This window comes from Misgurnus anguillicaudatus, chromosome 16, assembly GCF_027580225.2.
Source record: "Misgurnus anguillicaudatus chromosome 16, ASM2758022v2, whole genome shotgun sequence".
In the NCBI taxonomy this organism is placed as follows: domain Eukaryota; kingdom Metazoa; phylum Chordata; class Actinopteri; order Cypriniformes; family Cobitidae; genus Misgurnus; species Misgurnus anguillicaudatus.
The window spans coordinates 556,419-580,251 of NC_073352.2; the positions used below are offsets into that span (position 1 = coordinate 556,419).

The window sequence follows — 23,833 nt, forward strand, 5'->3', positions numbered from 1 at the left end:
AGAACACGTTTTCAACGCGGCTGGAAACATTATAACCCCAAAAAGGTTCCTCACTTGTTTCACGGATGGAAAGTGCTACAATGCCTTGTAAGAAATTATGGACTCAAATAAAGTTAACCACAAATAAATCAGACATTTAAGTACATGAAACATTAGCCTATATTAATCCATATATCACAGCTTAAAAAAACACTAGGTTATTATTTAGGCAAATTATTTTTGATTAATTATGTTAATGTTATGTGAATATTAGCAGTTATCACAATTATGTTAATGTTATGTGAATGTTAGCAGTTATCACTATAACCACTGCATATAGAGATGTTTTTCATATTTTGTTCAAATGTTTAATATAGCTGCTGTTCATATATTAGTGTGTTATATGATTAGAATATTGTCCCGGTTTTAAATTAAGCACAGCAATCCCAGATAGCACAGGTATGTCTGCAAGATGTCTGGTAAAGATCTGGAGATCTGGAATACATCTAGTGCAGGGGTGGGCAACAGTTTTAGCTCGAGGGCCACAGTGACTTTGGCAAAGTAAGCGGAGGGCCACACTTGGGAAAATTGCAATTAAACATAGTAACATGATTAAATGGTAACATAGTTACATGATTAAATGGCTTCGCGTCGGGTCTTGATCACACTGTCGGGGCTTATTTCCCAATAACTACCGGCTACCTCTACATTATCCCTTACTTAACCACCAGGCAGTGTTTCCCACAGGATTTTGAGAGACTGTGGCGGTGATGACGTCACACGCCAATTAGCATATATGTGACTTCATTGGGTTGTGTTTTACTCTTTCATCTGTTACATTAAATTGCGTTTTAATACAACCGAATGCTATTTTTACATATTATCGGTTCTGTTGTCTATAAAATAGTGACTAAACAGGACCCAGTAATGACCCATGACCCAGTAACTCTTTGTTTAATCCAACCTGCTCTTTGCGGCCCGCCACAGATAAATCAATGTATGGGAAACACTGCAACCATGACAGTTTCATACAAATTGTGAGCGCATCGTGGGGGCCGGATTGAAGCACTATGCGGGCCGGATCCGGCCCCCCGGCCTTATATTGCCCATGTATGATCTAGTGTGTAAAAACATCTTATAAAGCTGCTTTACATACATTCTAAATCAAAAACGTCTTGCAGACTTCTTCAAAATGTCTATATGACATCTTTTAGGAAACGTCTCAGAGACGTATTGCAGATGAGCAAACAATCAAAATAATACGTCTTGCAGATGTAAACGCAGACATCAAATAGACGTCTTCGAGATGTATGTGTGCTATCAGGGATGAGATTTGAGAGTGTTTCTCCCTTTTCAGGAAAAATATCGGAAAAGCATCGGAATCACAATTCTTGACTTGGTATTGGTACCGAAACAATAATATTGGTACCATGACAACACTACTTACTTTATATAAATGACCTACTGTCTGTCCAGATGTTTCTGTGCAGATGTATGCTGATGACATGTAGTTTGTGTTCATGGTAGCAATATTTTTCGGGTAGTTGAGAAAATAACTAACTCCATGGTTAATTTTACAGCTTGGTTGAAACATTCTTGAATACATCAAAAACAGTAGTTTTTTTTTACCAAGTCTAATAATAATTTCAGTGTTGAAGTGTCAGGGGAAAAGCTACAATTTGTGTAGAAGTACAAATATTTTGGGGTTTTAATTGATTCAAAGCTGTTGCTTAAATCACATGTAAAAAGTTTTTTTAATATAATCAAATTCAACCTTATTAACTTTAGATACATTTGCCATCAAATGTCTACACAGGCAGCAAAAATGTACATGCACTCGGATTCACATATCTCTTACTGTTTGCCCATTTCGTTGTGAGCTAGTGTTTCAACTCTGAAACCACTGCAATCATTTTACAAACGAACTGTAAAAATTCTGTATAAGAAACCAAAATATTTCATTCTTGTCCAATATTACAAAATTATAGATTACTTACATTATTCTGTAATCGCCAGCGTTACTGCCAGATTCACAAACCATTAAGAGGAGAAAATGTATGCGTGTGTTTGTCAAGATGACGTTGGATCTGATTCGTGTGAATGCATGCGTTAACGTGATTACAGAATAATAATACAATGCAAGCAAACGTTTTGACACACAAACAACTTTATATTGATATCGCAAGACAGCATTTCACCTCAACGAGGAATCTGATATTAATATTACTGGCATAGCCTGATTTGAAACTGACAGTTTTGTCAAAGCAGCAAAAACCTTGTTCTCTTAATTTCTTACACCAGCTATTAAAATGCTGCCCATTTCTGCCTATTCCTTCTATCCATGCCCAGTGCCACTGTTTAAGACATCTTCCCTAGGCATCATATTACTCTTCATCCTTCTGACAACGTTTACTTGTTGTGACTTCTCTGCGGCATCTGCAGCTGGATCTCAACCACACCTTAAAAACCCCACCTATTCTACTTCTGATTGGCTAGTTTGTTAGTTTGGTTGAGAGTAAAAGATGTGTTCCTCTCATACTATTTGTAGGCGAACCCATAATTTTTTAATTTGCAGCCAGCACCACACACCAGAAATCGTACTGCAGGCTCTTTGGTGAGCTCTGCTTTGAATGAAGTTCCACCGTGACAAATAAATGGACTACTTGTTGAGTGATATGAAGACATGAATCAGAGGCACACAAAACGTTGACAGCGGTGAACGGTCATTTAGAACCGTGCCTTGCTCTTTTAGGGTGACTATTACCATCTCTGTCTAGGGACTACAGGTGAAAAATAGCCATTTGGCTTCCTCTGACATATTGACTTAAATGTGTATGAATATACATTTATTTATTTATTACAGGGACAATGAAGAGTTTGGTTCCAAAACACAATAAATCCATTTTGACAAATTTCGGTAAAAACATGTTTTGTGTACCAAGAAAGTGACAAGATGAAAACCACTATTTTCTGTTACAAACTGTCACATAGTATCTTTAGGTTATAAAAACATCCATAACTTGATTTTCAAAGATTTATTATAAAAGCTGATTATTTTTTCCACAAAATGCAATGAATCCATGACAAGTTTTTATTCAAAATGCTATAAATCTATTGAATCAATCGCCTATATAAATGTGCATTCATCTTGGCCATGTTATATTCCTTTAGTTGACTAGTTGTGCACACTAATTAAAAATATAAACATTAATGTCATTAATCAAAACACTTTGTGATTGTCAGAACACTGTCATTGCTGCGGTTATACTTGACGTCGTCGCTTAACGTTTTTCACAGCGATCAGCTGTAAAATGTTTTGGTCCTGCTCGATTTTCCGTTGACTTTGAGTAAAATTATGGAAAGTTTTTCATAAGATCCCCTGGGGTCAATGCGTTATCATGACAGAAACTTGATGCTGTCAGCCCGGGCAAACAAGCACCCGTCTCCCGAGTGCCTCTTGCGTAAATTATGAGATGTTGATGGCTTACATTTCTTTCCCGTCACAGAAAACCATCACAGGTTTTCCAATGCTATTAAAGTGTTATTTTGCTTTTGTTTGTTTGGTGATCACGAAGTACAAAGTAGATGAGGAAAACTAGGATTCCGTGTATTCAACGTGCCGCCATTGTTTGTTTACATTGCGTGAATGGTGCGCTGTAATCTGTGGAGTGGATTTATGGCATTCTGTAGAAAAGGGGGAGTTGCGTTTATTGCATTTTGGGAAAAAAGGGAGAAAATATGACAGAATAACACGGCAGATATTGGATTTTGCGTAAAATTAAGAATTTACTTTTTAATACTGACCTGATATAATACTGATTCTATTGCGTTTTGGAACCAAACTCTTCAAATACTCATGGTCAAATTTCTAGCGAGAACAGCAGCTGGTACCTGCTACACATTCAACAGTGTTGTCTGGTGCAGGATTCTAGACTGACATTTGAGCAGGGTGGCAGATGTTGGGACTAAATTTGGTAGCACCAGAGTCACTAGTTGGGGCAAAAAAAAAGAAACACTTAAACTATATCCAGATGTTGGACCTCAGACAGATTATAGTCGTGCAAAATAATGTGTCACTCCCGCATAGACTCATCTATGAGTCTCCAATCAATCATGAAAAATATGAAGCGAGTCTAATCAGGTTCTTGCTTTTCATTGCGGTCGCAACAGACACTATAAATTTAGCACTCATGTTGTTGTTAAGTTACTGTTTTTATGTTGTAATATGACTATTCGCTGATACTTCCCATGCAAACCAGCTCCCTTTAATCAAAACAACTGCACCTAGGGGTGTGACGGTTATTATATAACCGTGAGACCGACGGTTATAGTTGAACACCGTCATTAGAACTCTATAACCGACAAAACCGTGTTATTAAAAAATTAAAAAATATATATCATAAAGAATGTTTAAATACTAATTAAAAACAATTGTCAACAGTCTGTGTTACACGCCCCACCATGTTATCACGTCACGCAATGAAAAATACATAGCGGAGCAGACACTGACAACGCGCTGACATACAGGAGAGACCAGGGCACTTTTTGGGTACTTTTGAGATTAAACATATTAAACAAAGTCTCACCTTTCAAATCATCTCTTCCTTCTATTTAATTTATAGAATCAAATTAACATGAACGACCATAAGATGTTTTAACAGCGGAAAGGCTCCGCCCCGCTTTTCAAGTTCAAATCCTCCCATGTTATCTACTAACTCTCCTGAAAGCACATTCACTGCTAGTTGTCTTGCTGTTAATTGTAAATAAACGTAGAGCAAGAGGCTAATCAGTGTCTAATTTATTCAAATGCTGTTTTCACATCGCAAGCATGAACACTGAGCAGCGCGTATGCGGAGAGCGTTTGCCGTGCGTGGCCATTTATTGTGCTTTTGCACCGGCTGCGTTTGCAGCGCATATGGCGCAGTTTAATAACAGTAACAATCTCAAGTTCACATTACTTTATTTTACATGCATTTATGAGCAAAACCTCTTCAAGACGCTTTTTAATTCACATTGTTTTCGTGATGTTCTGGTCCGTGTAATGACAGATATTGACACAATTATAGACATTAAAAGCCCATGGCACAAATCTGTTTCTCTGAAGATTATTAAGATAATGATAGATAGAGAGGATTAATTTATGCTGGGCAGAGAGTGACAGCGCAGTTTTCTGGCAACAGTGTGTTTTTAAAATATTTAATTGCTTTCTGTTAAATTTCTCAAAGTTATTACTGTTTAAAACACACTTGGCATCACATCCCCCCCCCAGACGGTTATGTGACGAACCGTCACATTTGACTCACGTCATAACCATCATCACCAATTCTGAAACCGGCACAGCCCTAACTGCACCATACAGAGATTCAAGAGAGAGAGAGAGAGAGAGATGCAACGATGGTGCGTGCATTGGAGCTCCGTCGAGTTCATCATCTAAATCCTATTTTCTTACTATCTTGTTTCTATCTATATAATATAACTTATTGGTTTATCTTAGGAATACTTTACCATGACAATTATTGAGCAGTACTACTACGTGAAACGTTTTATCACTAGTAAACACCCAGTGTTAGCATATAGCCCACTAGCATCAACAAACGGTGCCGGCTGAAGTTAGCATTAGCCGATCTAATGGCGGATTCATCCGATTTATGTCTTTCAGACCTGTCCTCACCTGAGCGGGAAGCTGTGGAGGAGCTGATGCCCAGCCTTTGCAGATCCAACACGAGGTACAGTGCCCACTCCACCCTGGCTCCAGACGTCCACAAGCGACCGAGGCGTGCAGCGAGCGAGCACCCCACGCGATGCAGCTTCACGGACCGCGTTCGGGTGATCAGATGCTAATGTTAAAATTACAAATACTGTATAGATCGCGCATAGTGTTAAGCAAAATACAGTGGCTCGGTTCCGACATCAGATGCTAATGTTAATATTAAAAAACCTGTATAGAGCGCGCACAGTGTTAAGCGAAATACACATAGCTCGGTTCCGACATCAGATGCTAATGTTAATATTACAAATACTGTATTGAGCGCACATAGTGTTAAGCTAAATACAGTGGTTCGGTTCCGACATCAGATGCTAATGTTAATATTACAAATACTGTATCGAGCGCGCATAGTGTTAAGCGTAATACACATGGCTCGGTTCCGACATCAGAGTCAAAGCGGCTGACTAACTGGTTGACTGTCAGGAGGCATTGTCATATCTGGTGCCCATCCAAGACCCCTGTGGTAATTTCTAACAGATTTGACCCCCTAAGCAGTACACAAGCTGAGACATCTGTTAAAAGTGCGTTGAGGTACCAGCCACCATAGTCGACTGTATACCGGAAGCCAGAACGTCTGACATTAGATCCAAACTTAAAGTGCTGGCTAATGCTAAGCGTAAGTTTTCTAAGATTATTATTCACGCTGGCACGAATGACACCAGACTCCGCCAGTCGGAGATCACCAAAGACACTATTAAAGAGGTGTGTGAAATTGCAAAAACAATGTCAGACAATGTAATATGCTCTGGTCTCCTCCCCGCCTACCGGGGGGATGAAGCACACAGTAGATTAGTGTCACTTCACGGCTGGATGTCAAAGTGGTGCCCTCAGCATAACGTAGGGTTTATAGACAATTGGAAGCATTTCTGGGGGAGACCATTCCTCCTAAACTGAGATGGCCTTCATCCGTCATTGGAAGGAAGTGCTATACTCACTAGAAATCTGACCAATAGTCTTAATTCTGATATAGTCTGACTATCCAGGGCCTAGGTCAGGAAACAGACGGATCGTCTTAACTGTCCGCTTGTCAGCGGCCTTGACATGTCAAGATCACTTATTTCCCAGCAATTAGAGTCAATCATATCAGAGTATCAACACATTTCAACTGTATCCGTTTCTCGAACAAATACAGAGCACCGCTTACCACATCTCGTACAAATCTGATTAACATAAAATTAGAAAACAATACATTAACAGATGAACCTCGAATGTTAAAATTCTGCCTTCTTAACATTAGATCGCTTACCAATAAAGAACCTATTGTCAATGAAATAACTACTGACCAAAACTTAGATGCACTCTGTTTAACAGAAACCTGGCTTAAAGCAGACAATTACATTAGTTTAAACGAATCCACCCCACAAACTACTATTATAAACACGAACCTCGATTAAAGGGGAGAGGGGGTGGTGTAGCTACAATATACAACAAAATATTTCAAGTAAACCATAAATCTGAACTCAAATTTAAATCATTAGAAATAATGTTGTTAAATATGGAAATAACTGATCGTAACAACAAACAGCTTTCTTTTGCCCTAGCTACAATCTATAGACCTCCGGGCCACCACGCAGATTTTCTTAAAGAAATAGCAGATTTCCTCTCTGAGCTTGTAGTCACTGTAGATAAAGCTCTTATCGTTGGTGACTTTAATATCCACGTTGATAACCCAAAAGGTACATTAGGATTAGCGTTTATGGATGTTCTAAATTCTTTAGACAAAACGTGTCAGGGCCCATGCATACCGGTAAACACACATTAGACTTAATTCTGTCACTCGGGCTCAACATTAATGACATCGAAATATCACCTCAGAGCAATGCAGTTTCTGCCCATTGCCTTGGAGGCAGCATCAGAATTTTGGGGGATATTAGGAATAACGGTTCAAATGATTAATGGAATCCTTTTTTCGATCATCAGTTCATGAGGCCTCTCAGTTGTCTAATTAGCCTGATGGTATTAAGTGTTTTACAATGGAATGCAAGAAGTATTACAGCAAATGGACAACAATGTAAGAAGTTTATTACGGAGTTAGATCATAGACCAAACAAAATATGTGTGCAAGAAACATGACTTAAAACAAATTTAGGTATAATTATGTTCGGAAGGAAAGGAAGGAGTCACAAGTTGGAGGGGTAGCAACATTTATTCAAAAAGGTCTGCCATATAGAGTTCTTAATGATGTTAAAGCAACACTATGTAGTTTTCATGTAAAAATGACTTACAGCTCCCCCATGTGGTTGAAAAGCGCAACAGTGCCTGGTATCAGACACTCTTCTGCAGGCAGGGGGAGGGGCGGGGCTGTGTTTCCTAATTCCTACCCTCTACCGCAACTTTCAGAGTGTGCTTGTAGCAGCTAGGAGGCTGCTCAGGTTGCAGCAACAGTACAATTTGTCCAGTTAAAAGTTGTTCTATCACTGAAATAATTTTAGAGACATTATTTAAAGGTAAAAAAAAACTACATAGTGTTGCTTTAAAGAAGTAAAATGTGTATTGTAGGTATAGAAATACACTACCAAGGGGGATCAATTTAGATCTATAATTTCTATAATCCATGCAACAAAATCTCACTAGAGGCAGTTAATAAGGTTGGTGGAAATATTTGGAAAATGGAGTTCCAGTTTATGGGGGATAGGTCATTGGTCTTTTATAATATGTATAATATTCTTATTTATATTATATCTAGATTATTTACACGTTATCAAGTACAGATTTAACTATGATTTCAAGTGAGATGGCAGAAAGGTGTCACTGGGGTGATCACTTTCCAATATTGTGTAATATTAATATTAACAGATTAAGAATAGAATAAAATTTGCAAGGGAAATGGTTGTATGAAAAGGCAGATTGGGACTGAATCTGAGTCCCCTGAGCTTATTGTTCCTAACACGTCTGCTGAGCCCAAGTTTCCTGAGGTTTCTGTCACTACCATAAGGCCTGTTTCTGAATTTCCTGTTTCTGAGGTACCTATGTGTCATGTAGAGGCCAAATTGGTTATTCCTGATTTCCTGTGTCCTCTAGGTTAGCTAGTGTGGTCACTCCTAAGCTCCATGCACTCTCTGCCCTTGCCGAAATTACTATGTATTACTCTGGTCTGGACTCTTTGCCTGTTTCAAGATGAACAATCATGAACTCTCTGAACTCTCTGCCTGGCTCTATAGTGACTTTGTGGAACTCTTTGTATACTTTGCTCTTAATAACCTGTCTTTTGCTAACCTGGCTTTGTCAGCCTCTCCCTCAACTATCCCTGTCTACAGGTCTAGAGCGCCTCCAGCACCACCCAGGTGGGCAGAAGCTCCCCCAAGTTTTTTGGAAGGAGGCAGAGGACAACGAGGAGGAAGCCGAGGCACCTGCCTCACGACCCTGGTCCATGCCTGCCTCACGACCCTGGTCGGTAAAATCAGGCCATGCCCTTGCGAAGTATTGTATGTATGTGTTTCACTGCCTTACCGAGCGTCTCTGTTCATTGCCTCTTCTTATTCTGTTTCTTGTTGATGTTCTGGATTTTGACCAATTGCCTGTATATGTGGATTACTCTTTTGGATTGCCCTTACATTGGATTTGTTGGCTTGCCTAAGTAGATTTACATTTTAATAAACCTCCTGGACATGGATTCGTCTCACTCTCGCTTTGTGTAAAGCAGCCCACGTTACAGACTATAGAATTATCGAGCCGAATTTACCCCGATTTTCCCCTCCCAAGAATCAGAGAGAAAATTGGGTCATGGACCTCAGTCGGCTCCCGAAGTTCGGCCCAGATTATCCTGTAATGTGAGGCGTTCAAATATCTAAAATTACACCTTCCGATATGTTGTCAAGCAAATTCGGGCCGCTCCAATCTAATCAAGGATGTTTGATATTTAGGATTTTAAATCAGGATAATTACATCAATATTTTCACAATAATCAATGAGAGATGGAGATGACAGCTTTTGTAATAGGGACCGCAAACAAGCTGCTGTACGTGTAGACAGTGCAGCTGGAGAAACAGTTTGTGGAGATCAGGGTTTCATTCTTCTTTCATTCTGCCATGGCTGCAGCTTGTTCGGACAGACAGACTATTTAAAATAGCGAAATTAATTCCTTGCTTGATTCATGTTGTTCACTCTTTTTTAAATATATTTTCTAATTTTTTTTTAAAACAACAGAACATGAGGATGGTCACACCACGCACCTGCAGCTCTTCTGTGTATAGAAAAAATTGTATAAAATAAATAGGCATACACGAAATATGTTGCCCTTAAATAATTAGCATATTAACAAAACTAATTTAAAATATGATTTTCAGTTCTTTTTTGTGACGCGCTTCACAAACGCACAGAAACCGATGCTGCAGCCGGCAGAAAGCATGTTTTAAATATTGTTTTACAGAAGCACAAAGTTTTTATCCTATGACCACAAATAACCATAAAAGTAATTTTATTATCCTTTATTTAACCAGGAGAAAAACCCATTGAGATTAAAAATCTCTTTTTCAAGGGAGACCTGGCCAAGATAGGCAGCAAAGGTCATTCATGCTTGCTTTGTTGTTCATCTGCATGTATGCACTCCTAACATTGTGTTATCACGCCACTAGTATAATATAAATGATCCGCTGGAACATCACTCAAGTGCAGCCAGCGCTGATTGCTGAAACAACACTCACTAGGGTTGTTGTGGTGACAGAATTTTCCCAACGTTTAATCAGGAACCTGATGGGAGGGCTTATAAATGTGCAAGCAGACGTGTGCATTTTAGAGGCAATTGTTTAAATGCAGCGCTTGCGTACGGTGCATTAAATTGCTTATGAATCTATGTGCAATGCAAGTGCAACAGCTGGTTTAATAAAGTGCTTGAGCCAGTGGCAGAAATCCGTCAGTCCCAAGCTATGTAACTGGCTCTTTCCTCATTTAAAGCACTGCTTGAATAATAATAACAATAGGGTTTTTATTATTCTTAATGAAACACACTACAATAAATCGTCTAATCTTTTTATACTGCCCCCCAAAAGCTAACTGCAGTAACTATGCAAACACTGAAACCAAGAAAAATGCCCTTGAAGTTTTTACACCAGCCAGTCAAACATGTTACTGCAATTTTGGCACACAAATTTCTGAAATGGGACAAACTTGAACCAGGAGACATTGTCACAAGACACAACAGATCCTCTATGTGTGTGTGCATGGGTTGGGAGGAGGACTAGACCAGGTAGTCAACAAATAGTTAACTTTTATTTCTTTCACAAGCAGCACACAGAAACAACTTTCTGATGAAGTTACCAAAACTTTCAAGTGATGAACAAAGGACAAAACTGAAGATGCATTCTTATATTTTTTAAGTTAAAATGAAAGGCAACATAAACATTCGTTAAATGATTCCTCATAACATTTTAAAGCCACGATCTACAGAACATCACACAAAGATATAACAAAAATATTTGATAACTAAACCTAAAAAAAAAAAGTGATCCTCTGGGAAACAGTGGCTACAATTTAGAGATTTTATCTAATTTTACGATTTAGCGCGTCAAACAGTCATGACCAGAAAAAAAACGACAAAATGACATAATTTGTGATTGTTACTGTAAATTATAAAAACCAAGCTGTATATAAAATTCCTAAAATGTTAAATTATAACAAGATAAACACTGAAATTAATGACTTTATAAACACTACGCTTTATTATTTGAACAGAAATACCTGCTTGCTTACTGTGCCTTTGATAATCTCTGTATTCACTTTAGATACAGAAACACCTAATGATTCCAATCGTTTGTTTCAGAAATCTCTTTTCTATCATCTGAAAGTGAACACCGACCATAATATTAAATCACAAGACAGACAGTCGTGTCAGGCATAAATTTTGGTTATGTGCAGATATGTTTGTGTCATCTGCGAAATTTAAAGAAACGGCTTACTGTTTTGTAGTGTAACTTTTGAATGAACTTTTTAAATACATCTTACAACTTACACCTGTCAAAGTTTTTTGATATTTAGTTTGATGAACTCCTAAATACGATCCTAAATTTTACACGCAGAGAGCACCAAGCGCGTTTGGCTAAATTGCATGCGCCAGCACCATGGCCAGCACGCAACAGCATAACACTGATACAACTAAAAGCAATCCAAAATGTAAACTTACAGTGGCAAGAAAAAGTATGTGAACCCCTAGGAATAAACTGGTTTTCTACTGTGATTGGCCATAAAATGTGATCTGATCCTCATCTAGGTCACAACAATAGACAAACACAATGTGCATAAGGTGACAACACACAAATAATTCTTGTGTCTTTTTTGAGAACCCCCATTAAACATTCATAGTGCTGGAGGAAAATGTAAGTGAACCCTTGGAATTAACAGCTTGTTGAGCCTAATTTGGCAGCAAATACTTCAAGCAAGCGCTTTCAGTAGTTCTGAATCAGACCTGCACATCGTTCAAAAGCAATTTTTGCTCATTCCTCTTTATAAAACCGCTTTAACTCAGACACATTTGTAGGATGTCTGGTGTGAAACGCTCTCTTGAGGTCATTCCACAGGTTAAGGTCTGGGCCTTGACTAGGCCACTCCAAATGACGCATTTTGTTTTTCTTAAGCCAGTCTGTAGTGGATTTACTACAATGCTTAAGGTCTAATGATGGCAAGTGGTCCAGGCCATGAGGCAGCAAAGCAAGCCCAAATCATGATGTCCCCTCCACCATACTTCACTGTTGGGATGATGTTTTGATGTTGGTAAGCTGTGCCCATTTTGCGCCATAACATTTTTCCCAAAAAGTTCAACTTTTGTTTCATCAACCCATAAAATATTTTCCCAGTAGCACTGGGGTTTGCCAAGGTGCTCTTTTGCAAACTTCAGGCTCACAGCAATGTTTTTCGGGAGAGCAGCGGCTTCCTCCATGGTGTACTGTCATAGACACCGTGTCTGTCCAAAGACTTGCGTATGGTAGACTCAGGAACAGAGCTGTGTGCCCTTTCCAATGATGTCTTCAAGCCTTTAGCTGTTACTTGTGGGTTCTTCTTTACTTCATTGAGTATTCTGCATGGTGTCTTAGGAGTGATCTTGACTGTGCGCCCACTTCTAGGAAGGGTAGCTGGGTGATTCTCACGAAACCATTGAAACACCATGGCACTAATGATTTTAGCTTTAAAATGTGTAATATAGTAACATTAAAAAGCATCAGAATTAACACAATACTGTGTTCTACCTTGCACAATTTGTGATTTCAACATAATAATTTAAAATTGTAAATTTTATCTCATTTTCTGCTGAAATTCTCATTACCACAATGTGTCCGGCTGTGTTTGAACATGCGTTATGTTGTAATTTAATCAAATTAACACAAAAATATTAAGAATTTTTTTTTAAAAAATTTCACATATTATTTGCATAGCATTATCATAAGAGGCTGTTTTGTTATATGTGAAATCAGATAATGTGCACCCATATACGGCCAAAATTGAATGCTCCTCATTTCATTACACATCTGCGAGATTAGACTGTGAGATTGGAATCAATCAATTGGAATCAAGCTTCTCCTATCGATGCATCGAATCTTCAACTATTTGGGGTCAACTAAATTCTATAAGTTATAAGGATTAGACTTGAGTTGGTGCTAGAATGAGCATGCATCTACAGTATGCGTGCAAACACTGCCTGCATAACACATCCTTAAAACAACTGTTTTATGATCGTTGCCTCATAAACAAGAGCTGAGGAGGAGAAATCGCCTACGTTTCAAATACAATGGTTAAGTGTAGAAAGCTGCTAGCAAATTTAAATATAAAAAAAATAATAATAAATGTGTCATTCCTTTATATCCTCTTCTCCTGAGGTGACGTAAAGTACTTGCTTTAGCAAAATAATCTTAATAATATCCTGTAGTGTGTGATGCAGTAGGATTTTAAAATCTTGTTGTGTGAGCATGTTTAAGACTTGAGAGAAGAATATCTGACAAGATTCCCTTTCTGTGTGTGCTGCAACCAGATTTCATAATCTGCCAAGATTTAAAAAATCCTGTAATGTGAGCCGGCCATAAGATATTTGGTATTTTATTTTGAAATACTTCTTGATGCATCTTTGACCAACCGTGTCTGTCAGCTTTACTATTACCTTACACTTATCAAATGTGAAGCCTCCCTGATCGTTGACAGCAGCAGCTAAACTATACACGCGGTATGAAGTGCAGGTTACAATTGAGAGGAAGCTATTGCTTTCTGCAGATGTGTTGAGAGAGAAGAATCAGGGATGTCACGAGAACCGATACTTCGGTAACAAGTCGATACCAACATTTTTTTAAACATGACGGTACTTGCTATCTCTGGTGTATTTGTCGCTCCACAAGAGTTAAAGAAGAGGAAGAACGCCTCAGACGAGCACACAGGAATCCCTTCTTGTCGCTTTCAAATATAGAATTTGGCAAAGCTCTTGAAAGACAGAGATGCCGATCTCTTTAAAGAATTCAAGGTAAGTTTTAATTCATATTAACTCATATTAACATTATATACAAACTGTAAACTTTAATTTTATACTGAAACCCAGACCCTATATTATGTTTGTTTGAGGCAGCTGTTATTAATACAGTGTAACCAGCTAACTTTATGCTAGATGTTAATGTTTTGTGTAAGTCAGTTATTTTTTAATGACGCTGTATTTGCAACATTATAAACTATCTATAAATGGGCTACCATGCATCGCCATTTAGCCATCCTGTCAGCAAAATTCAGTCTAATGTCACTGGATTAAATAATTATTGAAATATTAATTATTTAATAACTATTTTCATCCTGCAACAATGTGAGTGATATTAAACTAATACTTGTGTTCAGAGTATGTTTGTGTGTGCACGTGATTGTGTTTATAAGTGCACCTTAGAACCTGTAGCCTTAGTTGATTTATTAGTCATTGTCAGCCAGTATGTTTAATAAATAAAATATCTTTCTTATTCTCTCTCTTTTTGACAGTATCAGCCAGAGGAGGATGTATACAAAGAGAGTCAGGAGAAAAGTCAACAAACATTAACACAGACAACCTAAACAGAAGCTCTTAAAAGTTTTCTGTAATGTTGAAATGTTTTATTAAAAAAAAAAATGTTTAAGTACAGTGGTACTGACTTTTTGTAGTATTGGTGGACTTGTGGACTACTAGATTTTTGGTACCGTGACATCCCTAGAGCACCAGTTAGTAGAAAAGGTAACAAGAGAATGGGAGAAGACAGTGAAGTTTAACTAAAGTTGGGAAAAAATTGCAGGCAAGCGAGCTACAAAAAAACTTGATCCATGCGCCAAAATCCAGAGAGACAGGAAGCGTCCATAAAGACCATAGTTGGATGAGACTGACAGTGAAAGCACTTCAACAGGCCTGCACAGAGCACAGACCTCAAACAACGTTGGAAGAGAGATTATCAGCAAGGTCTGCTTATTTTATATCAGGACCTGACCTCACAAATGCTCTACTTGATAAAAGAGAAAAAAATTCCACAAAAGCACTCTGAAAGAAGCTGCAAGTGGGAAGGTGCAAACAGGTAACCCAACTCCTTATTAATGTCTGTGTGTTTAGAATGCAGTGTAACTGTTAGTGTAATTGTCATTCATTCCAATACTTTTGTCCATTGATAAGAAAACAGAAAATATAAACTATAGCGCATGATTTTGTTGGTTTACCTTTGACATTTAATAAACAATTTTTGCACTAGTGCGCATCCTAACTGAACTATAAAACATGATTAATAAGTGCTGTAACAGATGGTTAAATTGTAAAACATCTATTGTCCAACTATAATCACAGTAATACAAAAGATCTTATTGTGAAAATACGTAACTTACCTTCTATAGTGGTACTGCTGACAGTTAGATGCATGACTGATACAGGAATGATCAGAACTTGATCACTGGATGAGCTGCTTATAGACAGCGATGCTGTCAATGCTCCTTGTGGCTTCAGCACACAAACAGTGTACCTGATATAGCTGGGGAAGCTCTTAGAGACCTCCTTCTCCTGTATGATGACTGCAGGAGAACTGCTCTTCACCTGACCAGAGGAGACGCAACCATTAACACTTATCTGAAACAAAACCCTGTAGTGTCTAAAGTTACAGCATTATCTATTACTTTATGAAGGAGCAACAATTAAACCATGATTCAAGTTTAGGTATTTTCTCACCCTTATATCACCCAAAACGACTCCATTACATTTTCTTGTAAATTACGTCGCATGAATCACAAAAATTTTATTTTTCTTTGATTTGATTGGTCACCGCTCAGCTCTGTTAACAGAAAGTCACGTCTTCTGTCATTTGAAACCACTCGTCACTTCCGATGTGAGAACGCTGGCGCGCTTCACGCTGGTTACTCATCGGTTTGTTGTTTGTTTGTTGATCCGTTTCTGGACATTTTCCAACTGGATATACTTTCTCTTTTGGATATGCTTCTACTGGGAGTCAACATATATGGACTATTTTCTGGACTGTTTTCACTCACTAAGAACTGGTGGACTGACCTGTCGGTTTTTGGGATCATGTCACACTGATCGGCTGCGAGGCCTCTCCCTTCCTTTGCATATCCTTGCGACATCTGATACTGCAAGTCTTTACTATCTTTATCAATTTGTTATGTCATTCCTCAATATGGTCGGGTAACCGTCCCGTCCGTGGTTTGTGTGGATTGTAGAGTTGATACGGTTCTGGCTAACGTTAGTTAAACTGATAAGTTGTTGTGTGGGTCCCACTGGATTTCGGTCACGTCGACAAGTAATAATATGCATGTTTTTCTCTTTGGTCTTTTTCTGTTGTTTCTGGCTGACGTTAATCAAGTAAAGTCACCAGAGATGGCTCTGCAATTTTCTTCTGCCCAACTCAGAAAGGTTCTGCACGCTTGCATTCGGATTCTTATAAATGGTGTGAATGGCTTGGAATTTTACACCGACCTCGTTACATACACCGTTCACGAAAGAAACTTTGGACGTATCACTGCTCGTCTTCAAATGATATTTGGTTATCTGCGCCAACACAGCGTAACTAGAAAACTACAACATCTTGCATTGAAAATGACTGACATAACTTCTGTGGCTGTGATCTTAATCTATCGACCTCCAACATTTCATTCAGACCTTTTCTCTGAGATTAGTGAGTTACTTACTCTTGTCTGTGCTAGTTATTCTTCTGTGATTTTTCTTGGTGATTTTAATATACATGAACACACTGAGCATTGTAATGAACTGATGTCTGTTCTGGATTGTTTCAGTCTAACTCAACATGTAACTTTTGCTACTCACTCCAAGGCTCATATACTAGATCTTATATGTACATCTGGCATAAGTAATATTCTTGTTAGGGGAACTGATTTTGCATTTTCAGACTACAAACTTCTAAACTTCAGTTTTAGTTTTCCTACAACCACATTACTTGTGAAAAAAATGCTCACTTATTGTAAAATCTCTTCTGTGGTTCCATCTGTTATTTCTGATTCAATAAAGTCTTCTACTTTGTCAGACTGTTTATTATCCAACTGTCCATCAGAAATATGCAGTATTTATAATAATTCAATTTCCCAAATATTTGACAAACATACTCCTGTTAAAACCAGACTGGTTCCATCTACACATGTCTCACCCAAAAGAACATTTGCTTAATTATCGTACAGCCCTTAATGCTGCAAGATCCTCATACTTCTTTTCCACTATCAAAAATTCTATGTGCAGACCCAAATCTCTGTTTGCTACGGTCAACAAGCTCACTAACCCTCCACAACATGTTATTTCTGTCTCTGAGACGATTGTGAATAATTGTCCTCATTTCTTTTTAGACAAGCTGAAATCAATCACTGAATCTCTTTCTAAAGACACCTCCTATACAACTGACTCAAATGCACACTTAATGTCGATTGACGCAGTTCACTCTACAAACTCTCTCACTGCTTTTACTCTCACCACTTCTACTGCCATAAGTGATCTAATTGTGAAGTCTAATTTTACATCCTGCCAGCTAGACCCAATACCCACTGTTTTGCTTAAGAAGTGTGTTCCTGAGGTTGAACCTTTTATAACACATATAATAAACTGTATTTTAATATCTAACATTGTTCCAGCAGAATTAAAAATGGCTGCAGTGACCCCGATTGTCAAAAAACCGGGCCTCGACCATCTAAACATGAATAACTACAGGCCAATCTCAAATTTACCCTTCTTAAGTAAAATTCTGGAAAAAGTAGTGGCTTCACAATTAAGATCTTGCTTAAGCGAAAATGGCCTTTTGAACCTTTTCAGTCAGGTTTTGCACTTCACATAGCACAGAAACAGCCCTTCTTCGTGTGGTTAATGACATTCTTATGTCCATGGATTTAGGGTTAATAAATATTTGTATTCTTCTCGATCTAAGCTCTGCTTTTAATACGGTCTGTCATGAAATACTTATCACCCGCCTTTCTAATATCGTTATCACTGGTTTAGCTCTTTCCTGGCTCATTTCCTATATCAGCGACAGAAAATACTATATCACTATACCAGGGCATAAATCTGCCATTGCTCCAGTCTCACAGGGTGTTCCTCAAGGTTCAGTTCTAGGTCCATTTTGTTTATCATTTATATCTCTCCACTTGGTGACATCATACGCATGCATGGACTCCAGTTTTATTGCTATCCTGATGACATCCAAATCTATTTTACCACCAGCTCTGATAGGTTATCCCTGCCTGACTCACTCACAGCATGTATCAGGGACATAAAGCACTGGCTGTCCTTGAATTTTCTCAAAATCAATAACAACAAAACTGAAATATTGGTGATTGGCCCTACTACCAGTCAAAAGGATGGACCTGTCCTTTGAAATTGATGGGGTTCATGTTAAGCCTTCTTCATCCGTCCGTAATCTTGGTGTCTTCTTTGACTCCACTCTATCTTTTGCCTCTCATATTTCTTCTGTTGTTAAAAACTCATTTTTCATCTCCGTAACATTGCCCGTCTTCGACCATCTCTCACTTTAGGTGACGCTGAAATTTTAACCCATGCATTGATCACATCACGTCTGGACTATTGCAATGCACTGTTTCTTGGTCTGACTATAATATAATATAAATATGGAAATAACTGATCGTAACCATAAACAGCTCTCTATTGTCCTTGCTACAATCTATAGACCTCCGGGCCATCATGTAGATTTTCTTAAAGAAATATCAAATTTCCTGTCTGACCTCGTAGTCACTAGATAAAGCTCTTATCGTTGGTGACTTTAATATACATGTTGATAACCCAACAGATACATTAGGATTAGCATTTATGGATATTCTAAATTCTCTCAATATAAGACAAAACGTGACAGGGCCCACGCATACTCATAGGCACACATTAGACTTAATTCTGTCACTCGGGCTCAATATTAATGAAATCGAGATATCACCTCAGAGCGATGCAGTTTCAGACCATTGCCTTGTCTCATACACGGTACTTCTAGATATGATCACTCGATCTACAATACGCTACCGACTAGCCAGAACAATAATTTCCACCACTAAAGATAACTTTATTAGCACTCTTCCAGACCTGTCCCAAATGAAACATGTAGCAGATAACCCTGAAGATCTAGATATTTTAATAGAAAACCTGAACAGTATTTGTTATAACAAATTGGATGCCTTAGATCAAATTCCAAAAAAGAGAATCAAAGAAAAAACGCCAGCTCCATGGTACGACCATCATACCGCTGCCCTTAAAAAGGCTGCTAGAAAAATGGAAAGAAATTATAGAAGCACAAAGCTAGAGGTATGGCATGCAGCATGGAAAGAGAGTGTTAAACACAACAGACAGGCTATAAAAATCGCCAGATCTACGTATCTCAGCAATCTTATTGAAGAAAATCATAATAACCCTCGCTTCCTCTTTAGCACAGTTGCGAAACTGACTAGAAATAAAGAACAAACAGAACCCACTAATAAACTCCCACACAATAGTAACGATTTCATGAACTTCTTTACTAAGAAAATTATGATTATTAGGGAAAACATTGTAGGTACCCAAGCAGCCACCACTCTACCCAGTAATACATTTAACGCTTGCCTACCATACGAACATCTTGAGTCATTTAAACCTACTACAATAGATGAGATATCTAAATTAGTAGGGTCATACAAATCATCGTCCTGTATATTGGACCCTGTTCCCACAAAATTACTCAAAGAGGTATTCCCTATAGTGTCTAACCCAGTATTAAATGTCTTTAACTCATCATTAGAATTAGGCTACGTTCCATCAGCTTTCAAACTAGCAGTTATGAGACCGCTCATTAAAAAAACCAAACCTTGACCAGGGAGATCTAAATAACTTAAGACCAATCTCAAATCTCCCTTTTCTTTCCAAAATTTTAGAAAAGGTAGTGGCAAGCCAGCTACGCACATTCTTAGCAAATAATAGTACGTATGAAAAGTTCCAATCAGGATTCAGGCCCCACCATAGCACAGAGACAGCGTTGCTTAGAGTTACAAATGACCTTCTCCTAACATCCGACCGTGGTGAAATATCACTCCTTATATTATTAGACCTTAGTGCAGCCTTTGACACAATAGATCACACAATCATACTTAATAGGCTAGAAAACTATGTTGGCATCAGTGGTCAGGCGCTAGCTTGGTTCAGATCGTATCTAACCAATCGCTATCATTTTGTTTATGTAAATGAGGAGGAGTCACATCACTCCCTGGTTAAATACGGCGTACCGCAGGGATCAGTTTTAGGTCCTATTCTGTTTTCGTTATATATGTTACCTCTGGGAGATATTATCAGAAATCATAACATACAGTTTCACTGCTATGCAGATGACACACAGCTTTACATCTCCTCGCATCCTAGCGAAACACAAAATTTTTCTAAGCTATCAGACTGCATCAGCGATATAAGTGACTGGATGTCACATAACTTTCTTATGCTAAACTCCAATAAGACAGAGATACTTGTTATCGAACCGAATCGCTACAAATATAATATGACAGATTACAAGTTGCCCATAGATGGCTGCACTGTGGTGCCAACCTCCACGGTTAAGAATTTAGGTGTGATGTTCGACAGCAGTTTATCCTTCGACAGCCATATCTCCAATGTCTGCCGCACAGCATTCTTCCACCTTAGAAATATCTCAAAAATACGCCATATGTTGTCTGCATCAGATGCAGAGAAGCTTATCCACGCTTTTATGACCTCTAGAATAGACTATTGTAACTCGTTACTCGGAGGATGCCATGCAAAACAGGTCAACAAGCTTCAGCTAGTTCAAAACGCTTCTGCAAGAGTTCTTACTCGAACTAAGAAGTATGACCACATAAGCCCAATTCTGGCATCTTTACACTGGCTACCAGTTAAATATCGTATACAATTTAAAATATTACTAATCACCTACAAAGCCTTAAATGGCCTAGCACCCTCATATCTTAGAGAATTATTATCAGAATACAATCCATCACGTGCATTGCGGTCACAAAATTCTGGCCTCTTAATTATCCCTAAAATATCAAAAGTGTCTAAAGGTGGCAGATCCTTTTCCTACTTAGCCCCTAAGCTATGGAATGATTTACCAACCGACGTCCGAAAATCAGAGACAGTAGATAACTTTAAATCTAGACTTAAAACTTTTCTCTTTAACAAGGCTTTCAAATAGTTGTTTTAACAATGGTACTTATCTCCTAATAGCTAGCTTGTACAACCTAATAAATAAATTAATTAATGAATAAATTAAAACCTTTTTTTCGTCAACACTTCAAAGCATGGTAAATCTCATTAATACTCTTTAGTAATATGCTGAAACTTTGAATTGGTTTTCGATTGAGTCTTAACTGCCAAATATGGCCGGCTTGCAATTTTGGTCTTTTCCCATGACCTTAAAATAGTATGTCATACAGAACCGTTTGCCACTGTACGTTAGTATTAACGACGGCAGTGGGGCCTCTGGCCTTAGTCAAACGAGTTATTTTTCCGTTTCTAAAATCATCAACTATATGTAATACACTTAACCAGCAATATTTAGCCTGTCCGGAACCGAGCTGACTAAAACCACATTACTGTGTGACACTTGTTTTCTATGTGAACGGCCCCTATGCTAATAAGATTTTGTTTCTCTCTCCCTGTCTTGTCCTTGATCCCGAGGACGAGACAAACAGATCCAGTTCCGGTACATGTGAAAGTCGGCACACAACTGATCTACTAGCTGTTCTTCAACGTGATGTCCAGCTGATGCCTGACCAAAGACCACCGGCAGAACCCGCTTAATCTCCGCTTAATCTCCTTCCTTTTCAATGTGTATATATATATATATACACCTCCCAAGGGTTTTTTCCTCCTATGACTTTTTTTACTTCCCAGGCTAAAATTCCGGGGGTTTTTTCTCCTAGGGGGTTTTTCAACCCGGGGAGGCAGCCTTTTTGGGCTTAACTTCTATACGTTACATTAGTAATACGTTTGCTTATAATGTTGATTTATAGCCGTAGCAAATTTAACTGCTTGTGCTATCGTTTATTATGTTGTGCTATCTGTCGATTTTCTGTGCTTTTCACTGCATCTATTATGTAAAGCTGCTTTGATACAATTACCAAATTGTGAAAAGCGCTATATAAATAAAATTGAAGTGAATTGAATTGACTAAAAAACTCATAGCAAGGTTACAGTATGTTCAAAACTCTGCAGCAAGAGTTCTCACCTCCACCAGGCGTTCTGCTCACATTACTGCATGATCTTCACTGGCTACCTGTGGCGTCACGCATTCACTTTAAGATATTGCTTCTCACATTTAAGGCATTACACGGTCTTGCACCTCCATACCATCTGCTCTAATGGAAAGGTGCTATATAAATAAAACAACTACTACTTGTTTTTCTTCTATTTGACATGCCCCTCACTTATTTTGACATTAAGGACCGCTGTTGCGTTATATTGCAGCACCAAAATACACTTTTAGACTAGGGCTGCACGATAAATCGCATGCGTTATATCATGCGCATCTCGTCAGTAATGCCAGTTCCTTGATTAGTAGTAAATCGCCATCTGCTGCTTCAGATGGAGCGGCATTTCCTACATAGAGCCGAAGTTTACTAACAAGCTTGGCCGTATTCCATACATATCCCCGGCGATATGGCCGAGATAATTTATACGAAATTGCCCCAATTGTCTGTGAACTCAATTGTGTGAGTCTCACTCCGAATGCGTGAGAGTTGCCAGCCCTGAATCACAAAAAATATGTAAAAAAAATCAAGCCTTATTTTTTTGCCCCAAGTAGCCGCTTAGTTCACTTATGCCTTGGACATTTTAAAAATACTGTCTTACAGTCTAATTCCTCTTTATAACATGAGATTCTGGACAAATGACAGAAAACCATGAGTTTTTAAATAGCTACAATAAACATTATAACCGTAAGATTATGAAATGTAATGTGACGCACTAGGATATTTTATAATGCAAGCAATTTTTACGGTACAGATGTAACCATTAAGAATGTGCTGTCTTTCTAGTGACATTCACCAGTTCGTCTCACTGAGTGCCGCAAAATCTTGCAAGCACGCTTCTTTGAATTTCAATTCAATTTTATTTATATAGCGCTTTTCAAAGCAGCTCTACATGAATAGATGCAGGGGAAAACACAGAAAAATCGATAGATAATATAAGAAGCAGAATACAGCGGCTAATAATAAACCGTAAAAGCGAGCGTAGTAATAATGCAACGTATACAGGAAAGTGCGAAGTTAAGGCAATTTTGGCTGACTCTCCATGGGATGAAAAAAAACCCTAGGAGAAAAAACCTATTTTAAAAACTTATTTTATTGTGCATGGGTATGTGTGTATTCTTAAGTGTATGTGTAATATTTTATGCACTGTGAAGCACTTTGGTCAGCCGTGGCTGTTGTAAATGTGCAATATAAATAAAACTGAACTAAATAAATGTGTTGTGTTTCTGCCTACTTTTAAATGATGTAAGTGAAATTGAAAACAAATATTCCCATTTGGTGTAAACTGTATAACAAGTTAGAGAGGTACAGTCTTTCTCTTGTAACTTCATTATCTGAAATGAGCTGAGATCACTACACCCCCGTGCCATTGACAAGTAAAAGAGCAGAGACGATCCACATGTACTGCTTACGCCCAACAGT

At 38.2% G+C, this 23,833-nt stretch overlaps 1 protein-coding gene across 3 annotated transcripts in view; it reads right to left on the bottom strand.

Annotated features, from left to right (window-relative positions):
* nup210 (nucleoporin 210) overlaps positions 1 to 23,833 on the bottom strand; it is a 302,105-nt gene that overhangs the window by 7,581 nt on the left and 270,691 nt on the right. For all 3 annotated transcript variants that reach the window (XM_073853990.1, XM_073853989.1, XM_073853991.1), the window contains one exon: positions 15,542 to 15,746. In XM_073853990.1, the coding sequence (XP_073710091.1) occupies positions 15,542 to 15,746 (205 nt within the window). The remainder of the gene's footprint in view (positions 1 to 15,541; positions 15,747 to 23,833) is intronic.